This window comes from Castor canadensis, chromosome 9 (genome assembly GCF_047511655.1).
Source record: "Castor canadensis chromosome 9, mCasCan1.hap1v2, whole genome shotgun sequence".
NCBI lineage: Eukaryota > Metazoa > Chordata > Mammalia > Rodentia > Castoridae > Castor > Castor canadensis.
In genome coordinates this window covers 9,482,838-9,506,442 of record NC_133394.1, presented here as the reverse complement: position 1 = coordinate 9,506,442, position 23,605 = coordinate 9,482,838, and the positions used below count along the sequence as shown (strand labels likewise).

At 44.4% G+C, this 23,605-nt stretch overlaps 1 protein-coding gene across 1 annotated transcript; it reads right to left on the bottom strand.

Moving 5' to 3' along the window:
* Window positions 1-452: 452 nt before the first annotated feature.
* On the bottom strand, window positions 453-22,693 carry Mgst2 (microsomal glutathione S-transferase 2). The gene is made up of 5 exons (XM_020171475.2): window positions 22,534-22,693; window positions 17,598-17,697; window positions 4,303-4,373; window positions 1,100-1,181; window positions 453-679 (listed from the first exon to the last, which is right to left on the bottom strand). Exons 1-5 carry the CDS (start codon window positions 22,589-22,591, stop codon window positions 589-591), a joined length of 402 nt encoding a protein of 133 aa, XP_020027064.1. The 5' UTR covers window positions 22,592-22,693; the 3' UTR covers window positions 453-588.
* Window positions 22,694-23,605: the final 912 nt, after the last annotated feature.

Genomic DNA, 23,605 nt, shown 5'->3' with positions numbered 1-23,605 from the left:
ATAATACAACTTTTTTCCTTTTTCCTTTTTCTTTATAAAATACGCTTTCACAACCAGATTTGTTTGGTTCCATTAGTTGATGACGCCCTTCTCTGGCTACTTTATTTGCTTTTCTGATGCCTCCCACTTCCAACCATCTGTTGCTTTCCTGCAACCAGTTTAGGGGGCTGAACTGCCTTAGCAGCATCTGTCTGGAACTTTCCATCAAGACAGAAACTGTCTCAGAAGCAGGCTATGTCAGTGATCCACAGAAAGCCCAGCACACGAGTCAGGCCACTCTGTCCCCATAAAAACAATCAGAACCTCAACATGCACTTCTAAAACCAGAGCTCAGCACACGTCCACTGGTGATATGGATGGACCTGCCCCAGGAAATTTGGCTCTTAAACAGGAAACGTGTTCTGTAAAGTGAGTGTTTCCATAGTGCAATGTCAAAAAAAAACAACAGAAAGAACTGTTCTCTTGAAATTTATTTAACAAATGACAACATGTTACCTTCAGCATGGAAACAGCCAGCTTCTGCATGCATGAAGGGAAGAGAAAAAGCTAGACGCGCCACCTCAGAGTCTTGGCAAGACAGCGGTCCTTTTATTCATTGAGAAAGTGGCTTGCAATCCCCAGCCCACTGAGGAGAATCAACAAGGCCAATGTCCCCAGGCTCAACTGGAAACCGAAGACCCTGCAGGGCAGACATGATGGAGAGGAATGAGTGACAGACTGGACTGTGACAGGAGCTGGGAGGTCATGACTGACACTGCCCAGAACTTCCATGTTTTTTGCCATTTGAGACATTGGTTCATCGTATAAATGAAAGACAATGCTAAGTGTCATCCTTGGCCACTCTAGCAAGGCTGGACAGCGTTGCTTTCCTGAAAATGTTCTAGAGACAACGCAGGATTTTTGCAAGGAGTGCATGGTTTTCTTCCTGCATCCCCCCATCTCATGCCTGATTTGCAGCCTGGCAAGACTGGGCCAGGGCAACGTGGGTCACTTCTGCCACTGTGACTCTGCGTTCTTACTACCTCTCGGGGAGAGGAAACTAACTCAGACTCCAGCCTGTGCATCTTTTGAAAACACACCGTTATCGGGTCTTCCTTACCTTTTTTCAGCAGCTTCTGAATATCCCCAGAAGTACTTGTGACGGCCAAATAGGTACACTAGACCCAGGCCAGCTGCAAAAACTGTGAAAGGAAAAAACAAGAAAGAAAGAAAAGGTTCCAGGAATGGGGGAGGGGAGGGATGAATTCATCCTCAGAACTTTAGTAAATGTTGCTTTGTACCCCCAGTACAACAATAATAAAAAAATTTTAAATGAACCACAAAAAAAAAAGGTTAAAGATTAAAAACAGAAAAGGTATGTAATATATCAGTCTCTCAAAATAAGGTACAGAGACTGAGAAAGTATTCATAAAATATATATTTTTGACAAAATGCTTATATCCAAAATATCTAGAGAACTCTTTCAGTTCTGTAATAAAACAACTTTTTTAAATGGGCAAAATATTTGAGTAGACAATTCACATAAGAAGATAAATAAATGTGCCAATAATCACATGAAAAATGTCTCAACATGATTCAAAGTCAACAAACTGCCACTTAAAGCCGCAGTGAGATGACAGCCACCGGAATGGCTAAAAGTTTGAAACACCAGCAGTACCAAATGGTGAAGATGTGAAGCAAACAGAACCTCATCGATCTCTGGTAGGGATGCAAAATAGTGCAGCCACTTTGGGAAAAGTTCTAGAAGTTTCTTACAAAAGTAAATATTTTTTGACCCAAAAATTCCATTCCTATGTTATGGCTATGGAAGCACATACCCCTAAAAAGACCTGACTGTGAAGAGCCGTGGATAGCATGAATTATTTATTCACAATAATAAATAATAATTAGGAATTGTTTATCCATAATAACCCAAAATTGGAAACAGCCCAGAAATTCTATCAACAGGAGAGTCAGTAACAAGCTGTGGGGAGTCACACGGTGGAAAACTACTCAGCAGCGAAAAGCACTGTGTGTGAATGGAACACTGCACAAGGCCACCTACTGCCCCATTCCAGTTATATGAAGCTCTAGGATGGGCAAAACAGGGAAAGGGTGGCTGGGAAGGACAGGAGGACATTTCCTGGGATCTATAGGTTTGATAGGGATTTGCACACTTCTCAAAATGCATTGAATACTTAGGATCTGTGCATTTTACTACACGTAAATTTTATCTCAAAAAGAAAGAAATGAAAGCTACAAATATGATGTTGTAGCATCCTGACCAATGAAAATATCAATGTCCTCCCTGTGCAAGAGTCACTGTCTTCCTCAGCACCTCACAGATGCCAGCTGCCACAGCTGTTTTGTGAATGCTTGGAGTCTATGCATGGGACCATGATATTTCTACATAAAATTAAATTCATTACTTTACTTGGACACGAGGTTTTTACTTCCACAATATGCCAGGAATTACTCTAAGGATTGAGTCAGCAGCTCCTTGCCTTTATAGAGTTTTTATTCAATCAGCAAACACAGACAATAAACAGAAAAAAATGAGAAGAAAGTTTCAGACTTGAAAGTGTCACGAAGACACTGAAGAGGAATGAGACAGGAACGAGCCAGAAGAGGCCACTTTTGGAGAAGGCTCAGGGAAGCCCTCCTGAGGTGATGATGTTTGTATGTGGGGGTGCGGGGGTCAAAAGAATGAGAACAAGAAGATCCAGTGAGGTGGCAGAGCCCACCTGGCATCTGAGGAAGTTGAACGATTCTGCAAACGCTCTTACTTTGGAGAATCACTGCTCCTGTCTATGGAATGGTCTGGAGCAGCTAGTAGGCTCAGTTTAGAAGAGAAAGAATGAAAAGAAAATGGTGACAAAAATTCCCACCAGGGAGTTGACCTCATTCAGTCCATCATGGGGAAATTCAAGGGGTCAAATGGCAGAGACAGAATCCCATTATCAAAAAGACACTCTTCTTATTAGTTGTCAATATGCTCTTATATAAAAAGGAACATCCACTTTCATTCATGTCATGAATGACAAAAGTATGGGTCGGATAAAGTTAAAAATTCTTTCTCTAAAGGTCATTTTTTCTGAAATTCCTCAGTTGACAGTAAAAGTTGCAGGAAAGAGTTTGATGGGGTTTCCTTTCTGCAGCAGGATTTGGGTTTATTTAAATCTTAGCAGTCAAGTGCAGATCAAATGAGGCCAGGAACATTACCAGAAACCAAAGGGGACTCAATTTCCCCAAATAAAGTGGTTGGCGTAGGTCTGACTACCTGTTAAATGGCAAGGCGGAGTTTGGATAAAGCCCTGGCTCTCCAAGGACACCCGAGTCCAGTAGAAAGGGGATTTTACAGAATTGCTACATACAAACAGTAGCACTGCATCCTTGGGGACCCCAGTGCATGGGTGGTTGGGACAAATATCTATAGACCCTGCCTGTATGTTGCTAAGTGCCAAGTTGGAAAAATTAATTATCTCTGTGCCTCAATTTCCTCATCTGTAAAGTAGGAATTAATGACTGATGCTACTTCATATGAAGTTTTTAAATCCTACAAATCTTATACATGAGGCTTAAAACTTGCAGGGTGGATGGCTGAAACGACAAGAGTGCTTACATAAGCACCACCACAAAAAAAAAAAAGAGAGAGAGAGAGACCAGAGACTTAAAACTTAAAAATAATACCTGGCACCCCCACCCAGAACAATAAAGACAAAAATAAATTAGTCAGGATATTCAGGATATTTAGTAAAATATATACACCTGGCGTATAACAAGTGCTCGCTAAACATTAGCTATAATTATTAAGATGAGCTGTTAATTCTGTGTTCTGTTCCTCTACTTAAGTTAGAATCAGGTCATTTGATTTGAAGGTCAAATTCATGTCATTTTCATCCCTAGGTGTCCAGCACATAGCTTGTTCCAAGCTTTTGGCTTTTGTGGTGCCAGGGATCAAACCCAGGGCCTTGCACAAGCTAAGCAAGTGCTGCACCGCCCAGTTACAGTCCCTTTGCTTTTGAGGCAGGTGGACGTGGCTTGGTGGACCCACCGTTTATGACCTTCATACCATCTGCTTCCCGAGTGCTGGGATTACCAGCATGCAATGCCGTGCCTGGTTCCAAGTTTTTTCTTAATTATTAATTAAATCACGATGAAGCCAAAGTGAGTTTGTCTGCAACACAGATGAATGTGGCCTTGCTTGTTCTGTTTCAAATCGTTTCCAGGATCAGTAGCTACATGGTTGCCTGGCTAATCCTTAATGGTTTTTAAGCACCTTAGTCATCGTCAGAACTGACCAGACTTGTATTTTGTACTTACCTTGGCTGAAATACCAGCCAGCCAGCCACAAGGTTATGAGGAAGACAGGATAAAACTCCACAGAGTTTTGTCTGCAGGAGAAACAAAATACCTGAGTTAATTTATGAGGAACTGTGCACTAATGAGTTGATTTTTTTTCACCTGGAAGTAAACAGCCAGTCTAGTCCAACAAAAATAGTAGAACTAACATACAGAATTTAAGGCTGGGTGCGGTGGCTCACACCTGTAATCCTAACTACTCAGGAGGCAGAGATCAGGAGGATTGCGGTTCAAAGCCAGCCCCAACAAATAGTTCACGAGACCTTATTTCAAAAATATTCAATGCAAAAAAGGACTGGTGGAGCTCACGTGGTAGAGTGCCTGCCTAGCAAGAGTGAAACCCTAAGTTTTTGTTTTTGTTTTTGTTCTTTTGCTGAATAAGAAGATACATTGGCTTAATTCCAGTACTGCTTCCCCATGCACTGGAGCAGTCTTTAAGACACACTGTTTGCTGAACAAAAGACTTCTGGATTTTTCCTCAGGGGGATATTGTCTCATGGGGGAGAGGTTCAGCTGAGGCTGTTAGTGTGTAAAGCAGGGAGTTGACCTCATTGGCTTGACCTCTGGGGTGGGGGTGGCGGGGTGTCTTGCAGGTGATGAAGACATATCACATGTACAATGCTGACAGCATCAGCGCTCAGAGCAAGCTAAAGGAAGCAGAGAAGCAGGAGGACCGGCAAGCTCACGTTCCCCTGACTCTACAGCCAAGGTCCGCATTGAGGAGAAACATGTTTGAAGGAGCTCAGTAAAGAGATCGAGAAGATGAAGAAGGTAGGCATGCATTGGAAACTGTAGAGGCAGGAGGAAAGTTCTGGAAGGCAGTCTTGATACAAATTTCCCAGTAGGTACTATGAAGAGCTGAACAAAGAAACTTTGGGTTCTTTTAGAGCCTAATGACCAAAAGAGCCTTTCCCCTATGCCCTGGCACGAATCCTAAGTATTAGAAGAACTTGGGGATGTGGACTCTAAGTTTTAAACCTGTAGCAGATAGATTAGAACCCGTAGTTCTGGCAACCAGTAGTTGCCTTTCCTAGTCCATTTTCCAAATCAAGTGAAATATCCTGAATTGAAGAAGCCCTAAGTTCAAACCTCAGTACCACCAAAAAAAAGAAATGAGTCTTTCCAGGTAGTACTCAAACATTGCTTAAATCTCAGAGCAGGGCTGAGAACCATTCTCCCCCGTGGAAGTTGCCACTGGTAGAAATGAGTCATAGTTCTTTCGTGACAGGCTACCTGAGCCTAAAAGATCATTCTGTGTCTTATCTAAAAGACCCAGGTTACAGTAAACAAGTTTCTTCTAAAAAATTCCCTACCATCCATTTTCTTCCACTGGAGTGACTCAGAACATTAAAAGATGGTTTTTCAGTAATTCCCCTAAATTCTGAAGTAAATGAAAAACCAAATTTAATTCCCATTTTATGGAGAAAGAAATGGAAAGCCCAAGTTGACTGATGTGTTTCAGAGTCAAAAGAAAACAGTGCCCATCTCCAGTTCCAAAGCCTTGTCAGGTCGAATTGTCTCTATTCATAGAAAACTTGGGTGGAAAATTTGATACTATTTTAAGCAAAAAGGAATAGTTCTCTGGAAGCTATAATTAATTCAACTGCACCCAGTGAAGAGGAAAAATGATAAATTACATTCACCCTCCTTCCTGAGCTATGCCCCAAGTGATCTAGGTTAGGTTGGCTTAGCTCTTTGAGGACAATACCACAACTAGAAAGAACTTGGTGGAAGAGCTGTAGTCTACAGGGTTATAAAGGATCTCCCATCCTGCCTTAAACAAGCCTTGAAGTTTTACTACTCAAAGTTAAAAAGCAATCGAGCAATTAACCTAGAAATACCTGGTGATGATTGGTGAAGACCTGGGTCTTTTAGCCTGGTCACCAGAAATAATTTTTTTTCTTAATGAAAAAAAAAAAGAATGAAAGAAAGCACCATTCTTCCTTCCTTCTCCATACTCCAAGGGAAATTGTGGCTGGGTCAGCTCAACCGTATTAGCTGATAACCTCAACTACATAGGACAAAGCTCTCTGACAGTCATTAGGCCAGCTCCTTACGCTGGGTAAGAAAAGTGTACAATTGACAAATGCAATGCTCACATTCAGGCCAGGGCTGTTGCAGAATCCTGAATCACAAGTGGAAAGTTTTATTGTAACTAGCAGAAACAGTGAGGTTCCCCACACAGCTCTCTAAAGGCCAGGAGGGAGATGAGCATCAGTCCCCTAGGACACAGGAAACGGGTACCATGGATGCAAACAATGCATCTTCTTCCTTTTCTCACCATTGTCTTTAAAGCCCAGAAAGGCCACAGATGACCCACAGAATGCCTCCAAGAGCACAACACAAACCAGAGCCACAGCTGTCTAGTCCTCACAAGACATAACCAGCGTCATTCTTTCTGCTGCTTCCATCCTTAGCATGAATTCACTTCTGATAGGTGTCCTTTTTTTTTTTTAAATTAATGTCTTTTTAACTTTGTAAATGGTTATGATTGGGTAAGTGAAAAGATACCTATAAATTTGTATAGTCAGAATAATTAAATAAAACAAGCGACAGCTTTGTGGCATTTCCCTTTCCGTGGCTAAATCTACAGAACTGTGTTTCCATGAAGCAAAAGAAAGGAATAGCCATGGATTGTTCTAGTCTTTCCACATTAGTTGGAATTTGATTTGATCCTTTTTGGAAACCTCATGCCATTACTCCATCACTTACTAGGTTTTGTAATGTACCTTCAATTATCCCAAATATATGCGTTAAGTTTTTCTATAACATATTTTAATTCAAAATCGCCTGTGATATTTTTCAAGCACCTCAAGAGCATCCCATTTATCATTCATGAACATCTATTTAGAGGTTTTTCTTTACAGTGAACTAATGGCCTTGACATGGCATTGGGGGGTGGGGGACAGAGAAATACTATTGCAGACAAGTGTCCTCACCAGGCTCAAACTGCACTGCAGGGGCACAGCCTGCAGGCCTGGGGCCTCTTTGGGCTTCTGTTCACATAGGTTGATACGCAGGTGTGTTTTTACAGCCCTTCCTTGAAAGAGGAAGGACTTTGGGCAAAAAGAAAAAGGAAAGGAATATGGAGAAGATGTTCTGGGATCTTCCTGCTGCCCAGTCTGGGGAACTGGCTTCACAGCTTACTGGAGACCAGCCTGGAAGCAGATGGAGCTTCTCCTCAAAGAAGTCCCACTTGGTGAGATTCCAGACACTAAGCTTCAGACAACAAGAGACAGAGTTGGGGAGAGCCCCACCCCCCCACCCCCACCCCCACCCCCACCCCCACCCCCGCCTTCCTCTGCCACAGGCCCCAGGGCAGGCGAAGGCTTCAGGCCACTTGTAGAAGATGCTCCAGAGCCTGGGGAGGGGACCATAGTCAGTCACAGAGGCCCCAGAGCAGGCCTGTGGCACACCCTCCCTTGAGATGCTGGCAGCCAGGGCAGTGTCCCTGAGAACATCTCTGACTCCCAAGGTGACCTAGAAGTTGGGAAGAAGGTGCTGACATGCTGCATGAGCTGGGGCGTCAGAGGCCAATGAGGTCAGGCAAAGGTGTGATCGGCCTGCCCCTTGTGCTCACAGGAGAGCTGGGGCAGGTCACACCACATCTCTGTATCCCAGAAACAGTTCACTTTGTCCCCTACAAGCAACTAGTCACTGCTGGACTCGCCCTGCCCTCATGTCGCAGCTGTTTGAACTTTCTTCATGGTCCCTGTTTGGCTTCAAGCCATCATCCTGCTGAAATTTGGCCTTGTCCGTTCTTGCTGCTATCTTTCAAAGACTGAAAATAATTCTGACTGCCAGTCTGGGACCCTGCTGGTTGCTCACAGTCCTCTTGACTGCCTGTCTGGTAAGATCACCTCATCGTGCTTGGCCATGACGCACCTGGATTCCCGGGCATCATTATGACCTCTCCCATCAACCGTGGGATCACACCCTTCTCCCACCAGGGTGACTTCTGAGCCTTCTAAGCCACAGTGAAGGGTAGGGTGCCCCTTGACATCTCCATTTCAGCAAGCTGTCAGCAGATAACTTCACTCAAGGGGACCAAACACTGAAAATTCCTTGATAATCAGCGGTGGATTCATTTCATTGAAATGAAAGCCACCATGGAAGGAATTTGTAACTTCTAGCCACAAGAGCAAGATGTGCTCTCTATTCTCATTATGAAGATCCTCAGGAAAATTCCCCAAACAGGATGGCAACCAGCCTGTGGCAGCTGTGTGTTAACTGCCCTCCATGTGGGGACACAGTACAGTTCATGATGAGCACTGATGGACTGAAGGAAATGAGTCATGTCTACTCCTTCCTGGTTACAGTCCCCGCACCCCTCCATGCAGTAATCCTGTGCTCTCTTGACATTGAAGTCTCCATAGGAAAATTAGGGGGAAGCTTTTTTCTTGTTATACACAGATGTCACCATAGCCTCAAATTCTACACAGGGCATAGTAACAGAAAGGAAGGACAATAGGGTAGCCTGGTTTGGCCTGGACCATGGAGGTTTCCAGAATGTGGGACTTCAAGTTTTAAAACTAGGACAATTCCAGGTAAATTTTCCTGATTTGTTGGGACTGAGAGGCTTTTTTTGGGACATGGAGTAGTGAGTGCTAAACTGAGGAAGTCTTAGAAAAACTGGGCAGAATTGCTCACTCTGAAAGTCAGTCAGGAAGACTAGACTGAGCCATTAAAGTTGTAACCTCTCGCTGAACCTGGACCCTGGGGCGCAGAACACCTGGCCCTGCAGATTCCATGTAGGGCCCAAGGGCTGGGAGAAGTGAGGGTGTCCTGCATAAATTGGGGCCTGGCTTAGTCTACAAAGTTTATATCATTGTTGAGGGGGGGGGAACCAAAAAGAATCAAAGTGTGGCCTGGCAGTTTCTAGAACATGAGTTTCCAAACTTTTCTGATTGCATAGTCCTCATAGTTACACAGCCTTGCACCTGTCACAGAGGTGGCTAACTGACCACAAAGATGGTGGCAGACTGTCACTATGAAGTCACAGCTCAGCCAAGGTCTACGTTTCCAGCCTCCTTGGAGTTGGGTAGAGCTACCTACTTCTTGTCAATAGAAAGTAAAAGAAATTAAATAAGTCACTTGTAGGCCAAATTCCCTTTCTGTACTCACTGACTGAAAGGAGAAGACTGCAGACCTCAATTGGAGTAGAGCCAAAAAATGGAAGGCGCCTGGCCTCTGTGAGCCAGGGACACCCACCTAGGACCAGATGTGAGAAAGCCATATACGTCCATTGTCTTAGCTCCCTGAGAATTCAAGACTGTCAACTGGAAAAGGCTATCAGATACATTATAGAACACAGAAAATAAAAATTAACAGATGGGATTCTAAGAACAAGTATCAATAAACACTCCCCGTTCCTCACCTCTCAGTGGTTCCCCTTGGTGTGAGGGACACCTCTGGCATAAAACACCTCTGAGTATTTCTTGTATTTGATAGATTTCACACAACATGGAACTTGACTTGCAGTAATCTCATTCAGAAAATCTGAAGGAACATTCCCCAAAGGAAAGGCTGATAAACCCATGCCTAATACCAAGTCCATTGTATGACATCTTTTTAAAAATTAAATTCAGACCAGGCAATTGAAAGGAGGTTTTAAGGAAGTTTTCCTCTTTCAAGTTTCTTTCTTTGCTCCTTTTTTCCCCCATTTTCCTGACTCACTGTGAAACAGCCTCTGCACATGGCCACGGGCTACTTCCGGTACTCACAATTTTCATTATTCACAATGACACAGCACTGGAATGTGTGGACTTTGAACCCTGGGAAGTCTGTTAGATCCTAACAGATGACCCTAACATCATTGGTTCAGAGCAACAGGTCAATGTGCTCAGAAAAGACACAAGAATGAGAGAGAAGTTACAGGAGTTCATCTTTTTATTATGGTTGAAAACCTATCTAAATTGCTCCTTGATAGCAGGGCCTGGTGACTGGCACACACCTTCAATCCCAGCACTCAGGAAACTGATATAGGAGGATCTAGAGCTCAAGGCCAGCCGAGGCCTCATAGTAAAACTCTCTCAAAAGATAAAAAGACCTGGGCACTAGTGGGCCACGCCTATAATCCTCGCTACTCAGGAGTCAGATCAAGAGGATCATAGTTCAAAGCCAGCCCAGCCAAATAATTCATGAGACCCTATTTCAGAAAAAAACTCATCACAAAGGAAAGGCTGGTGGAGTGGCTCAAGGTGTAGGCCGTGAGTTCAAACCTCAGTACCATTAAAAAAAGAAAAGAAACTGCTCCTTATAGGGTACTTGTGTGTGGGAACACACTGGGGAAGGTGCCACTGGTGGCAGGAGGGCCTCAGTGTAACCATCACCTTGCAATCATGCTGCTGGTAGAAGCAGGATGAAAATCTCCTTGCAGTTCCTCCAAACCCAGCCATCTCTTGTCCCCTGTCACACTGCTTGGGTGATAGACGCCATTAGTAGTTTGTGAAAGATGAACTCATTAGTGAGAGTCATTCTGTGTCTTGGGGATGCTCAGTGGATAAGGGCATTTAGTACTTCCAGCTAATGACTAAGATGATGGTTATACTCCTAAGAAAAAGAGATGTGTTCTCTCTCTCTCTCTGTCTCTCTCTCTCTCATCCCTTTCAGTATGAGAATGTGAAATGATTATAAAACATTAGTGAAATGGAGGGTCAGGTGTGGCGGCACACACCTGTGGTCCTAGTTACTCAGGAGGCAGAGGTAAGAAGATCAAGGTTCAAGGCTACCAGGGCAAAAATGTGAGATCCTATCCATAAAACAAACTGAAGAAAAAGGACTGGGGGTGTGGCTGAAGTGGCAGAGCACTTGCCCAGCAAGCTGAGTAAGTTAATGAAATGGAAAAAGATATAAACTATGGTAGAGGAAGAAGAGGCTGATCTTCCTAGAATACCTAGATTCATGACACGGGTTTACTTGTGCCTATGGAAGGTTAATTTTGGACAGAAACTGAACAGCTCAGCATTGAGCAGGTAAGATGCATTCACCTAAGGGAAGTGAGAGGCAATTCTTCTGTCTTACCCAGCACCAGTGAAACCATTGTTGGTAAATTATATATAGTTCTAGGCTCCAGATTTATAAATAATATTAAAACTTTTAGTCTAAAGGGAAAAACCAAAATTTCTAAAACTGGTTGGGGAAAAAAGCTAAAGAATCAGTGCTACCAAGCCTCAAAATAAAGACTATGAAAGGTGTTTAATAGTGACCCTCAAAAAAAAAAAAAAAAAAATAGGGCCCTCAGCCATGAGAAAGGAATGGGTTACAAGCTAATCTTCCCTTTCAGTGAAGACAAAATCAGATGAAATGTATTTAAATTGCAACAAGATCAATTTGTTACGTGGACTTACAATTTAGATTTTATAAAAAGCCTTTAATCTGAGGAAATCAAGGTGCTTGAAATAGATAAGATGGAATTTTCTGTGTTTAGCAGTAACATAAAGTAGTGGTCCTTGGAAAAATCATAGTTGCTACTCTCATAATTTCAAAACCTGTATTCTGGCAAAAGGGTGCAAAACTCAGAGCTGGTCACCTCTGAGTGTCTCCCTGTGGGAAGAAAGGAGGAATACAGAAGGACAGATCCCTGGACACTAAAGCAGCCATCTTTGTTCAGCAGGTAAGTCCCCAGCCCATGTGACCTCTGACTTGGAGGGAGCACTGTGTGGTGCTCATAGCACCTCGAAGTGACTGCTGGTGAGATGTAAGATCTTTGTAAGGACAGAATTAGTCATAACTTGGGACTGTAGGGCCATGCTGAGGGCAAAAGCAGCCAGGAATGAGGATGGGGAGATGCAGCATTTTTGTGAATGTCAAGGTCAGAAAACCTTCAGAAGAGCCTGAAGGGATGCAATGCTTGGTCCAGGGAGCCAGGAAGGAAAGTATATGCCTTCTCCAAGGCTGGACCGAGCCCAAGAGCACTAACTACCTCTGGAAAGACAACCAAATTGCCAAGCAGATGTTAGAAAGACCAGGCTGTCCCTGGTTGTCCTGCCCTATCACTCAAACGAAATCTAAGCGACCTCAGTACAATAGATAAATCCGATTTGTCCAGATTTGTTCTAAACCTTGGGATTTAAGGCAAGAATTCGACTAGAGCTGTGGCATATCCAAAAGGAAAGTGAAGGAAGGGGTAGGGTCACCTCATTAACCCTTCACAGAAAAGCCAGGCCAACAACGATGGTGCCGTGAGGGTATTTTTATGGCTCTAAGTCTCCCCTGGTATTGGAAGGGACATTAATATTTTTTAACCACTGTCAGCTCCACTGTGATAAATCAAAATAACACGCTTCTAACAAAGGCGCTGGGTGTGTTTACTTATTTTATAAATAGCAACTTAAGAGAAATATTTGGAAATGGTGTCCAGCTTTCTTTCTAGAACAAGAGGAGTCCAGATATAGAAGAGGAGGGAAAAAGAATCACTTGAGAGAAAATCAAACTTGTGGAAACTGAGAATGAAAATAGGACCAAGAAGTGGCTCAGGGTTAGCCTGCTGGAAGCCCAACACTCCCAACTGGACGTCCTCAGATCATGAAAGGCAAAGAAGGAAGATCTGAAATTTCCTCCCGTGGTGATTTTTATAAATAGCATGGTGTCTCCCAAACTTCATATCAACTATCACTGTGAAAAATCTTAGCCTCTCCACGTAACACTTAACTAGTTTTCTAAAAATCTTGATTTTGGAAAAAAATTTATATCACCACCACAAATGAAGAAAATCACTTCCTATGTAAAGGACAAGTATAAAAATAAAAGGTTTCTAAAAACAAAAGCTTCCTAAATTCCAGTTAGCTGCTACCTGTTGAAGACTGAGCACATGTCAGTGGGGGTTAAGAGCATGCTACAGACGACAAGCTCATCTTGAATGAACAGGTGAGTGCATGAGTGAACGAGCGCACAGCTCTACCCAGCAGAGAAGGTCGTGTGTACCCAAGGCGAGGAGGGTTGGCAGGAAAGGACACTTTCCTCAACCCAGGAGAGAGGAAATAGTATCAGAGAATATAAATAAACCTGAGAGAAAGAAAACAGGACATGTCAAAATCGGAACCTCCTGACTTTCCACCCAAAAACCTCTTTCTCTTCCAGCCTTTCTCCATCTTAGTTAATGGCAACTCCATTTTGTGAGATACTCAGACTAAATATCCGAGAGCCATCCTTAATTCTTCTCATACTCTGCAGTCACTATATCATGAAATTCTTCTGGCTCTACCCTCAAAATATAGCCAGTTCCCATCATTTGCTGTCACCCCCCTCCCCCGCACCCCCATGCTGTATCCCTGGCTTAGGTTACCACATCTCCTGCTAAGACCTTACAGTGGCTTCCTCACTGAAGCTTCTGCTTCTTACTCAATGCCTCTGTGAAACAAAGCAGAGGAACTGTGAAACATGCCACTGCTGGGCTTAAAGCCCTACACCTTTCCATTTCACTTGGGAAACACCAGAGTCCTTTCAGGGGCCTTAAAACCATGGTGACCATCTGTTCATGGCTTCTCCAACCTGACCTGCCACTCTCCAGAGGCCAGCCACTTACCTCCTGCTGACCCACCAAGCAGCTTCCCACTTAGAGTCTTTGCCCTGGCTCTCCCTCTTCCCCCGACCTTTTCTCTGCATAGTCACAGGACAATTTCCTTACTTCAGGCTTTCCTCACTGACACAGTCTCAGCAGAGCCTACTTTGGCCATCAAAGTTCAAATTACAACCCACCTACCTCATCCACTCAGCAACCCTGCCCAGGACGTCTTACGATAGTCTCCTTTTTCCCTTCTTAGTGTATCTCCCTCTAACATAGTATTTTCTTACAGTATTATCTGCTCAGTGCTTATTCCTCCAAGAGGAACTTTTATCTGATTTATGCACCGATTTGGGCCAAGTAACAGGATATGAGATGCTCAATATGTATTTAATGGGTATTTTTATTTAATGAATAAAAATGAAAGACTCAGGCCAAAAAAGACAAGAAGAGGGAACTTGGAAGACCATTCAGACTCAAAGCAATTGAACTAGGAATGATTTCTTGTCATGTGTTTCAACACTATTTAAAACGGAAATGATGCTTTTGTTTTGTTTTGTTTTTGCAAAACTGGGCTTTGAACTCAGGGCCTTCACCTTGAGCCACTTCACCAGTCTTTTTTATGATGGGTTTTTTTGAGATAGGGTCTCGAGAACTATTTGCCTGGGCTGGCTTTGAACCGTGATCCTCTTCATCTCTGCCTCTTGATTAGCTAGGACTACACGTGTGAGCCACCGGTGCCCAGCTAATTTTTTAAAAATTATCATTGAAATCCTCAAATGTGAAAGAATAAATTATATCCATGGGACAAAAAAAAAAAGATTTTTACAATAGCACCAACTAAAGAACAATTAGAGAATAAAATAAATTCCTGAAATTAAAATTATGATAGCTATCATATTTTAAAGCCAGTGAAGAGTAGAAGTTGAGGAAATTCTCTAAAAAGAACAAAATTCCAAAAGTGTGAAGAACTGAAGGTAAAAGAAGAGACAGTTCAGGAGGTCAACACACAACTAGCATGTTTTAAGAATGAAAGAATAGAGAAAATTGGGAGAAGGTAATATTTTTAAATATTCTGGAGCAGAGGATGTGACTTTCTGGGCTGTGGGAAGTCTCTCTGGGGTACAAGGTGAAGAAGAGCCCCTCAGTGCACCTCAGCAGAGATCCTGAAGTTTCTACTGTTTCTAGACTATAGAGCAGTGCTCAGAGGAGCACAGACCATCTCAGCAATACCCCAAGAACTAGAAAATGATGGAGCAAGTTTCTCACAATCCTGTGTGTAAATGGATTTAATTCAGAGATATATGCCCACCCAGGCCATCAGTCAACCTGAAGCAGAATAAAGGCTTTATTCAGACAGGGAGAGTCTCAAATTTTTACCAACATTCTCCTGCCTTCAGGAAGTTTCTATAAGGTGTGTGCTAGTGTGGATCTAGAAGGCTTTCCCACAGGCCTCTGTGTTAAAGGATTGGTCCCCACAGCGGTACTGGGGAGGTGACAGAACCTTTAGAAGGTGTGGCCAAGTGGGAGGGTCTTAGGACAGGAGGGGACTATCTTTGAAAAAGATATTGGGACCCTGGCCTACTTCTCTTTCACATCTGAGCGGAGTTTGGCTCACCACACACTGTTACCATCATGTACTGTACCACACATGCTCAAAGCAATGAGGCCAACAGATCAGGGACTGAAATCTCCAAAACCATGGGCCATAATCAACCTTTCTTCTTTGTAAGCTGGTTATTTGGGGTATTTATTACCTAGCTATTACAGAAAGATGACGACAAATGTGCTCTGCCTAAATAAGAGAGAAAAATAATAAATAGAAAAAATTGAGATTCAGGAAATAGGTAATCCGAGTTAAGAGGATGTAAGAGAAATTTCCAGAATGGTGACAGGAAGCCACAAGATAACAGCTGTGCAGCAAAGCTGAAGAGCACCCTCCAGATGGAAACAGAAAAACAAAGATCCAGAGATAACTCAGAGGGAAAAAGACATTAGATGACCTAATTCAGAGATGTCAGTTCTGTAGAACATTCAGGAATAAACCATGGACGGGAATAAAGAGGCAGTTACTACCCCTAGGAAAAATAAAAATTGCACAAGAAGGAAATGTAATCATAGTGTTCTATGTGGCTCAGCTTTGAACATTACTTACAGAACCACAATGACACAAATAGTATGAGTTAAACCAAAGCCAAAGCAATGTACCTCTGCTGGAGGGATGAGGAAAGGAAGACAGGAAGTAGACGTCCATAAAAGGAAGTCAACTGACAATGCCCAAAATGGTGAGTCAATAAATAGAAGTGAAGGTATTGGTTTTTAGAAATATGGAAGCCAATTTCTTCTAAATTCTTTACTTTTTCAAAGAGTGAATACTTTTGACAAAATTAAAAGTAGCCAAAAAGAGTGTCAGTGGTTTTGTCTGGGGTTAGAATGGGAGGGACAAGAGGTGGGGACAAGGAAGAATCATTTGTTGTCATGAGACTTAATTCTGCTTTGGTTTCAGACCATGCACATGTGTTATGTTGATAAAAATAAATATTAATTTTTAGATGTGGGACACACTGGCACCAAACCAGTGCTTTCCACTTGACATTCCACAAGGGTTTAAAGACAACTAAAATAGGAAGGACTTCTCGTGACGTGGTTCAATGTTACCTAAGACCAAGTCTACACACCTCTTAAATCTTTCTGTAGTGCATGGTGATGTGCTCGCTACATTTCCAAGCTTAGGAAATAATTCATAATTCCTTGGAGCAAGAGAGTGAAGAAGAAGTCAGTATCAGCAACTCAACGATCATGACTTGCCAAAACTGAATTGAAGTGATTAAAAAAAAAAAAAAAAAGCCCCATGGTCAATAATTATTAATAATTATTAATATCATAGTTCAAAATTTTTCCACAAGGAAAACATCAGATCCAGACAGTTTTAAGCCAAGTGTTACACAAATTTGAAGCAATATACTCTTTCAACCTAATTTAAATTACCTGACAAAACAGGATAGGCTGATTCTTCACCTCATTTGAAATTAGGAAGACCTTGATGCAAAATGAGGTAAAACAACCCAAGAAAGGAAAAAATGTCAGCCAGCCTTCCTCATAGAGACAAAGGAAAAAAAATACCAAAATGTTAATGAAAAACCAACAGTGCATAAATGATGATGCAGGCAGTGTTTTTAAAAGCACTTGGTTTGGGGGAATGCAATGTAAAGCTTCTTGCACAGGCAAATGCATGGTGTTCGTGGTAGAACATTCTGTGTGGGTCTGAGAAAGGAAGGCACGGAAAAGGATCAAAACCACCATGAAAGCACAGGCCATCTACAGAATCCTCCTCCTGTCTTTGATGTTAGGAAGCGATTCATGGAGAAATGGGCAGAGGGTATACCAGTCCACCTCTGTTTTGGAGAAGAAAGGCAGAAATAAAGATGGAAAATTATAGAAAACTTCATTCGCCCAGAGCCTCTGTCCTCTCATGGGGTTGGAGGGGCTCTCTGAGCAAGCTGCCATGCCTGAGAGACACAGCACCTCCTCCTCCGTCCTGGCCTTTTGGTGAGCACGTTCTGCCAAGCCTGCAATGCAGCCGGGCGGAGATCCACCACTGGGCACGCCAGGCTTCATGGACTCGAAGACTCTTAGCCGTGAAGTGATTTGCTGACTGCCTGTTACAAATGAACTCAGGGCTGTCGCCATGACCCTTCCTCCATTCAGAAGTGGCACAAGTGTGGCAGAAGTGTGTAGAAGCATTACTTACTGTGCACGAAATATTCTCTCAAACTGTGGTGACCCAGTGACTGCTGGGGCAGTGATCTTGCATTGTAATCTTGTCTTTCCAACGTGCAAAGCAAAGTAGACTGCAACGAAAGGGAATGTTGTTAAAGATGTGTAGTCATCAGCGAATGCAATTTTAAACCACAAAGACCCCCCCGCCCCCGTGCCCACTGGAATGTCTACAGTTAAAAAGACAGACCATACCAATTCAACAAGAGTCAGGCAAGGATGTAGGAGCAACGTACATGCCTGTAGTCCCAGCTGCTTGGGAAATGGAGATTGGGAGAATCATGGTTCAAGGCCAGCCTAGGCAAAAAGCTAATGAGACCCCATCTCAACCAATGATCCAGGCACGGTGGTTCACTTCTCTAATCCTAGCCACATGAGAGGCATAGGTAGGAAGATTACCATGTAAGGTAGGCCCCAGACAGAAATGCAAGACCCTATCTAAGAAATAAGTAAGGCAAAAAAGGGCTGGGTGCAAGTGGTAGAGCACCTGTCTAGCAAGCACAAGGCCCTGAATTCAAATCACAATACCACCAAAGAAAAAAAAAACAGTCTGAAAGGGGTTTTTTAGACACATATGAACCACATGTCTAAGTCATTCCAGTCTTGGCTTCTCATTGCTGTAACAAACACCTAAGAGAAACAATTTAAAAGGAGAAAATTTTATTTTGGCTTATGGTTCCAGAAGTTCCAGAAGCTGACTGGGTCCATTGCTTTGGATCTGAGGCAAGGCAGATTGTGTTGGAGATGGAGGCTGCTAACCTCACAGTGGCCAGGAAGCACAGACAGACAGGAAATAGCCAGGGCCAGACTCCCTCCACAGGCACCGCCCCCAGTGACCTACTCCCGCCCACCAGACCCAACCACCCACCCCTCCCAATAACACCATCAGATCATGAACCTGTCCATGGATAGTCCATTGATTAGGCCATGAATCCAACCACCTCTTGACCAGGACCCACTAGCCGGGGACCAAGCTCTGACACATGAGGCTTTGCAGAGAGGGGTTCACTTCACAGCAAAACCATAACAGAAATGAATCACGTCTATACGAAGACTCATAAACAAACATCCACGGCAGTTCTATTTGTAATTATCCCAAACTAGAAACAACAAGCTTAATTTCACATGGCTACTTCTGTGTGTCAGCTTGGCAAGTCTGTGACTTCTGTTGTTTGGTCAAACACCAATGGAGGTGCAGGCATGAAGGTATTTTTTAGGATTAACATTTAAAGCAGTAAACTTGAGTAAAGCCTATCACCTTCAGTAATGTAGATGGGCCTCATCCAATCAGTTGAAAGACTAAAGAGGTATGAGGGAGATCCCCACCCAAAAGGAAAGAATCTTAGGACCCAGCCTCAACTCTTACTAGGGTTTCCAGCCCCTCAACCCATGGTGCAGATGTCAGACCTGCCAGACTCCACAGCTGCATGAACCAATTCCTCAAAACGTGTGTGTGTGTGTATGTGTGTGCGTGTAAACATGTCCCACTGGCTCTATTTTTCTGAAGAACCCTGACTACTAATGAGTGTCCATCAGCAGAGAGTGGATAAACAAAGTGAACTGGATCTGTGGAAATGGGACACTACTGAACACTAAAAATGGATAAACTGTTGATACACAAAACAACATGGACAATTATCAAAATGACTATGCAAAAATTTTAAATGCCATGGCATAATTTCGTTCCTACAAAACTCTCAAAAGGCAGTGAATCTACAGCGATATAAAGCAAATCAGAAGAGAATGAGGGCCAGAAGGAAGGAAACTTGGGACAGTAATGGCTGCCTGCCTGCCTGTTCCCCTGTTGTAAAAGGGTCTGACTTTCTTATCCTCAGTTGGTGAGTGGAAGTTGCACTAGACTGCCAACCTCAATGCCTGGAATCACTTTATCCTTAGTTCTGAGCCCTCTTCCCCTTCAGACTTACACTTCCTTCCTCCTCAGTCAGTTTCGGAATCTTCCATCATCCCCATCTCCTGTCTTGCCTCCTCCTTTTCATCCCATAGCTAACTCCTGGGTGGTCTATCACTCCCTCCAATTATGTCTCCCAGTCTCACTTCCTTACCAGATCCTTCCAACCTATTCCCATCTTGCTCATTTTAGCATCTCACCATCAACTTCCTACTTGGGAATGTTTAAAAAATAGTCTCCTTTCAGTTCGCATGCTAAATTTGCATTTCAGTCTCTCCTGGTGTGACAGTATTCAAGGTGACTACTTCCTGCTGAAACAGGGCACTTTCTGTCCTCCGACAAGAAATCGGTCAGTGCTGACTTGGGAAGGTTTAGCCAGGGCTCCTTCAGCAGGCTGCTCCCCTGCCCCACTCCCCTTCTGCTACATATAAGCTGTTGTTTATGGCTTAGTGCTGGAGCTGAGCACCTGAGGTATGTAATCGCTTAAGACTGGAGTCCTCCTTCTAACTGCAGCTGAGAGAGTGGAGCAAGGCAAGGGGAGGGCAGGATGGGCCCTGCTTGTGTTCAGTCCTGAAGAGGACAGTGGCTCATGGGCCCAACTAGCTCCAGAGGAGGGGATCTGTCCACCAGGGGAAACTGACTTAGCTCTAGAGCTTGTGGTTACCATTGTTTCTAACTTGCTTCACGACTTGGAGAAAACACTTTCCCAGCTTGTTCCATTGAAACAATGAAAGACTTGCTCCTAGACTGATCAGTTAGCAATGGCACAAAGCCAAGGGCTTCCAAATGAAGCTGTGAGGAAGCAAAAGCTTTGAGAGGGCCATCTGCTTTCTCCAGGCTGTTAACTGCACCTGGTGGGCACCTGTCTGGCTGACTGTGACTCCAGCAAATGTGAGGGCCCAGTTCTAGCAAGTGGAGAGGTACAGGGATTTCTTCCCCACTCCCAGCAGTCAGGATCAGCTGGGTTCAGGGCCAGCCCAGGGGTAAAATCTCCACTCTACTCCCTGGGCCCAGGGCCCTCAGAGAGACAGACCATGGCTATCGCTGGGATGCAAGAAGCAGGAAAAGCTATTTCACCTTTTTTCTGGAATCAGCTCATGAGTTGATTTAAACCACTTGAAAATAGTCACCTTTTGCTTGACCAGTCTTTCCTTTTTCCCTGGCTCTCTCCAGGGGTATGCCTGGGGGATGAGAGTGAAGGGAGACATCCCATTTCCACAGATGATGCTCACCCAGCCAGAGCTGGGCTCTTTTCCCCCTCTACCTCCCCTTACACCCCACACACACACACCCTGGCAGCTACTCCTCCATCCAGCAGCATCTCTGTAAGGGAGTTTAGGATGGGAGATAGCAGTGCTGACACCTTCCCTGGGCCAGGAACCATGGGGTATTTCCTACCCAGGGTCCTCTTTAACCTTCTTTTATGGGGACCTTAATGGGCTGAGTGTCTAGGCAGGGACACCCAGCTGAGGAGTGACTGGGTCAAATGGATATCCACATCTGTCTGCCTGTCTGTCGTCAAAACCTGAACTGTTCCACCATGCACAGACTGCCCCAACTCCATAAACACCAGACTTTTGTAAAAGCACAAAATTCTGGTTCTTAGCACCAGCTAAACAGTTTCCTCTGTCTGCCCCATCACTAAACATTCCCTGGGCACCGTGACCACCATTCGCCCAGTCTCCTCTCTTCCCACCCCATCCAGCCTTCCAGTTAGGGTTCACACTGTCCCCTGTGCCAGCCAGCAGACAGAAGGCCCTCTGTGAAGACAAGAGAGCCTCTGTCAGCCAGGGCATCTGGGTCCTGTGCCCTCTGCAGTCACAGGATGAGGCACGTGTGGACCAGGTACTGAACACGGATGGGGACAGATTACTTTAGACTCAAGTACTTCTCTGGTTGGTAGCAAACATCCTGCTCTACTCCACAAAATACTGTGAATCAAACTACAAAATGTGTGCCTGAAGGTTTAAGATTGGCAAGCACTAGCTGGCAGAGTGGCTCAAGTGGTAGAGTGTCTGCCTAGCAAGCACGGGGCCCTGAGTTCAATCTCCAGTACCACCCGCTCCCCACCAAAAAAAAAATTGGAAAGGCAAGGCACTGTGCATGGAGGCCTGAACTTTGTTCCTAGGTGTGGTGCCATCATGCTTCAGGCTGTGTGTGACCTGAGTCATGGTCCCCAGCTCAGCCCTGGTTCTTGGTGTGTGCACACTCGGAAGACACTCTGCTCACGGAGACTCAGTCCTTTCCCCACTGAGCACTGTAAGTAAGAAACCATGGACTGAGCAAATGTGACTCCTGTGGAGAAAAACGCTCTCTGCCTACCCAGACAAAAGGCTAGTGAGTAATCCCAGTGTGAAGAAGCTTGTAATATTTACAAGTGCTTAATCTAAAACTTAAATTTCTGCAGGACATTTAACGTTATCATCGTACCTGCCACAGGCAGTTTATTTAAGGAAACATATTAATTAAAAGATCAGGTTTCAAGAAATCATAACTGGGTTTAAAAGCAAGAAAAAGTTACCTTTGGAATTGTGATCAAAATTTAACCCCACTCCCCCAGGTAAGCATACTTCGTGTGCTTATTTGAACTGGACTGTGGGTTGTAACCACAGGTGGTGCAGAGTCACCAACTCGGAGGCATCCTTGTGAAAAGATCTAATCTCTGGATGTCTCTGCAGGTCCTGGGGAAGGACCCTGCAGCAGTTCTGTGTTCTGCTGGCACCCAGGACCACTGGCCAAGGGCGAGTGTGACCCAAACATCAGACCCAATAAACAAAACACTTCACTTGACTGAATTCCTACCTCCCTTCCTCTCTCTTCCTCTCTCTCTCTTCCTCTTTCTCTGCCTTTCTCTCTGCCTCTCTCTCTCTCTCTTTCTCTCTCTCTCTCTTTCTAACACACACTGCTCATGGCTCTGTCTCCGTCTCTCTCTCTCCCTCTAACACACACACACACACACACACACACACACACACACACACACACTGCTCATGGCTCTTACTTTGCTGACAGGCAGAGAGAAGGGAGACAGCAGCCAGCAGGATTGCATTCTCCACCATCTTTCACAGGGACAGTCTGGTTCCTGGAACTTTCTAGCAAGCCAACAACAAATGAGAGGCACCTTAGGGTGTTGAGAGGCTGACCTTCCTTCCTTATAAGGCCAATGGAGTGGGGGCAGGGGCGGATTCAAGCAGTTGAGTAACCTTTGCCCTGGAAGCAAACAAAGGAGGGTGGGCTGGGCTGGGATGCAGGGCGGGTGGCTGATCCCTGGAGTTGCTTCCTGAATTTGCCCTGCCTCTCTCACAGCAGCGGTAGGGCCAGGGCTCACCCAGGAGGTTAGCCCAGTGGGGTTAGCCCTCCCACAGCAGTGCCTCATTACACTGTCTTCATTGCCAAGTCACCACCCCTCTGCACACCCTTCATTCCCCAACACGCATCAGGCCCTGCTGAGCTCTTTCTCTCCTCCTGTGGGAAGGAAGCATGTCCCTAATCCATTGAGATTTTTCACTGGTAATTATTCACTTTATTCACCGTCAATGGCAGACCCAGGATTTGAACTCAGGTCTAGCAGATTGTAATTTTGTCCTATCATCTGCACCTTGAGGGCTCCCACTGTCACTTCAATTCTTCCCTGATACTGTAGCTAGACATTTTTTAAAAACTAGGTTTACGTGTTCTGTAAGAGGGCCCTTTCTAGAAGACATAGACCAATATTTCAAGCCAGACCTCTAGTAGGAAACTCGTGGTCAGCACAGTGGGCCAGAAAACTCTGGTGTCAGAACAGACCACACATTACCTCAGCCGAGCATGATTCTCACAGCTGGGGGCTGCTTCTGCAGAACCCACTCATCACACACAGGAAAAAGTTGGGGAGACTTTCCTTATCCCACCTGCCAGCTCGATTTGAATGTCTGAGTCAGCTCAGGCTGCAGACACTACAGAGGGGGGGCTTAAGCAACAGACATTTATCCCTCAGAGGTCTGCTGGCGGAAAGGTCCAAGGTCACAGTGCTGGCCAGTTGGTTCCTGATGAGGGACCTCTTCCTGGTTTGCAAGGGCCACCTTGCTGTGGTA

What these genes read in the sequence shown, in the direction of transcription:
- Mgst2 (XM_020171475.2), bottom strand. Translation starts at nt 22,591, where the DNA reads ATGGTGGAGAATGCAATCCTGCTGGCTGCTGTCTCCCTTCTCTCTGCC. An exon ending in GAGAGAATATTTCGTGCACA is followed by an intron (nt 4,374 to 17,597) that starts GTAAGTAATGCT and finishes TTTCTCCTGCAG; the next exon opens with ACAAAACTCTGTGGAGTTTT. An exon ending in TCAGAAGCTGCTGAAAAAAG is followed by an intron (nt 680 to 1,099) that starts GTAAGGAAGACC and finishes TCTGCCCTGCAG; the next exon opens with GGTCTTCGGTTTCCAGTTGA.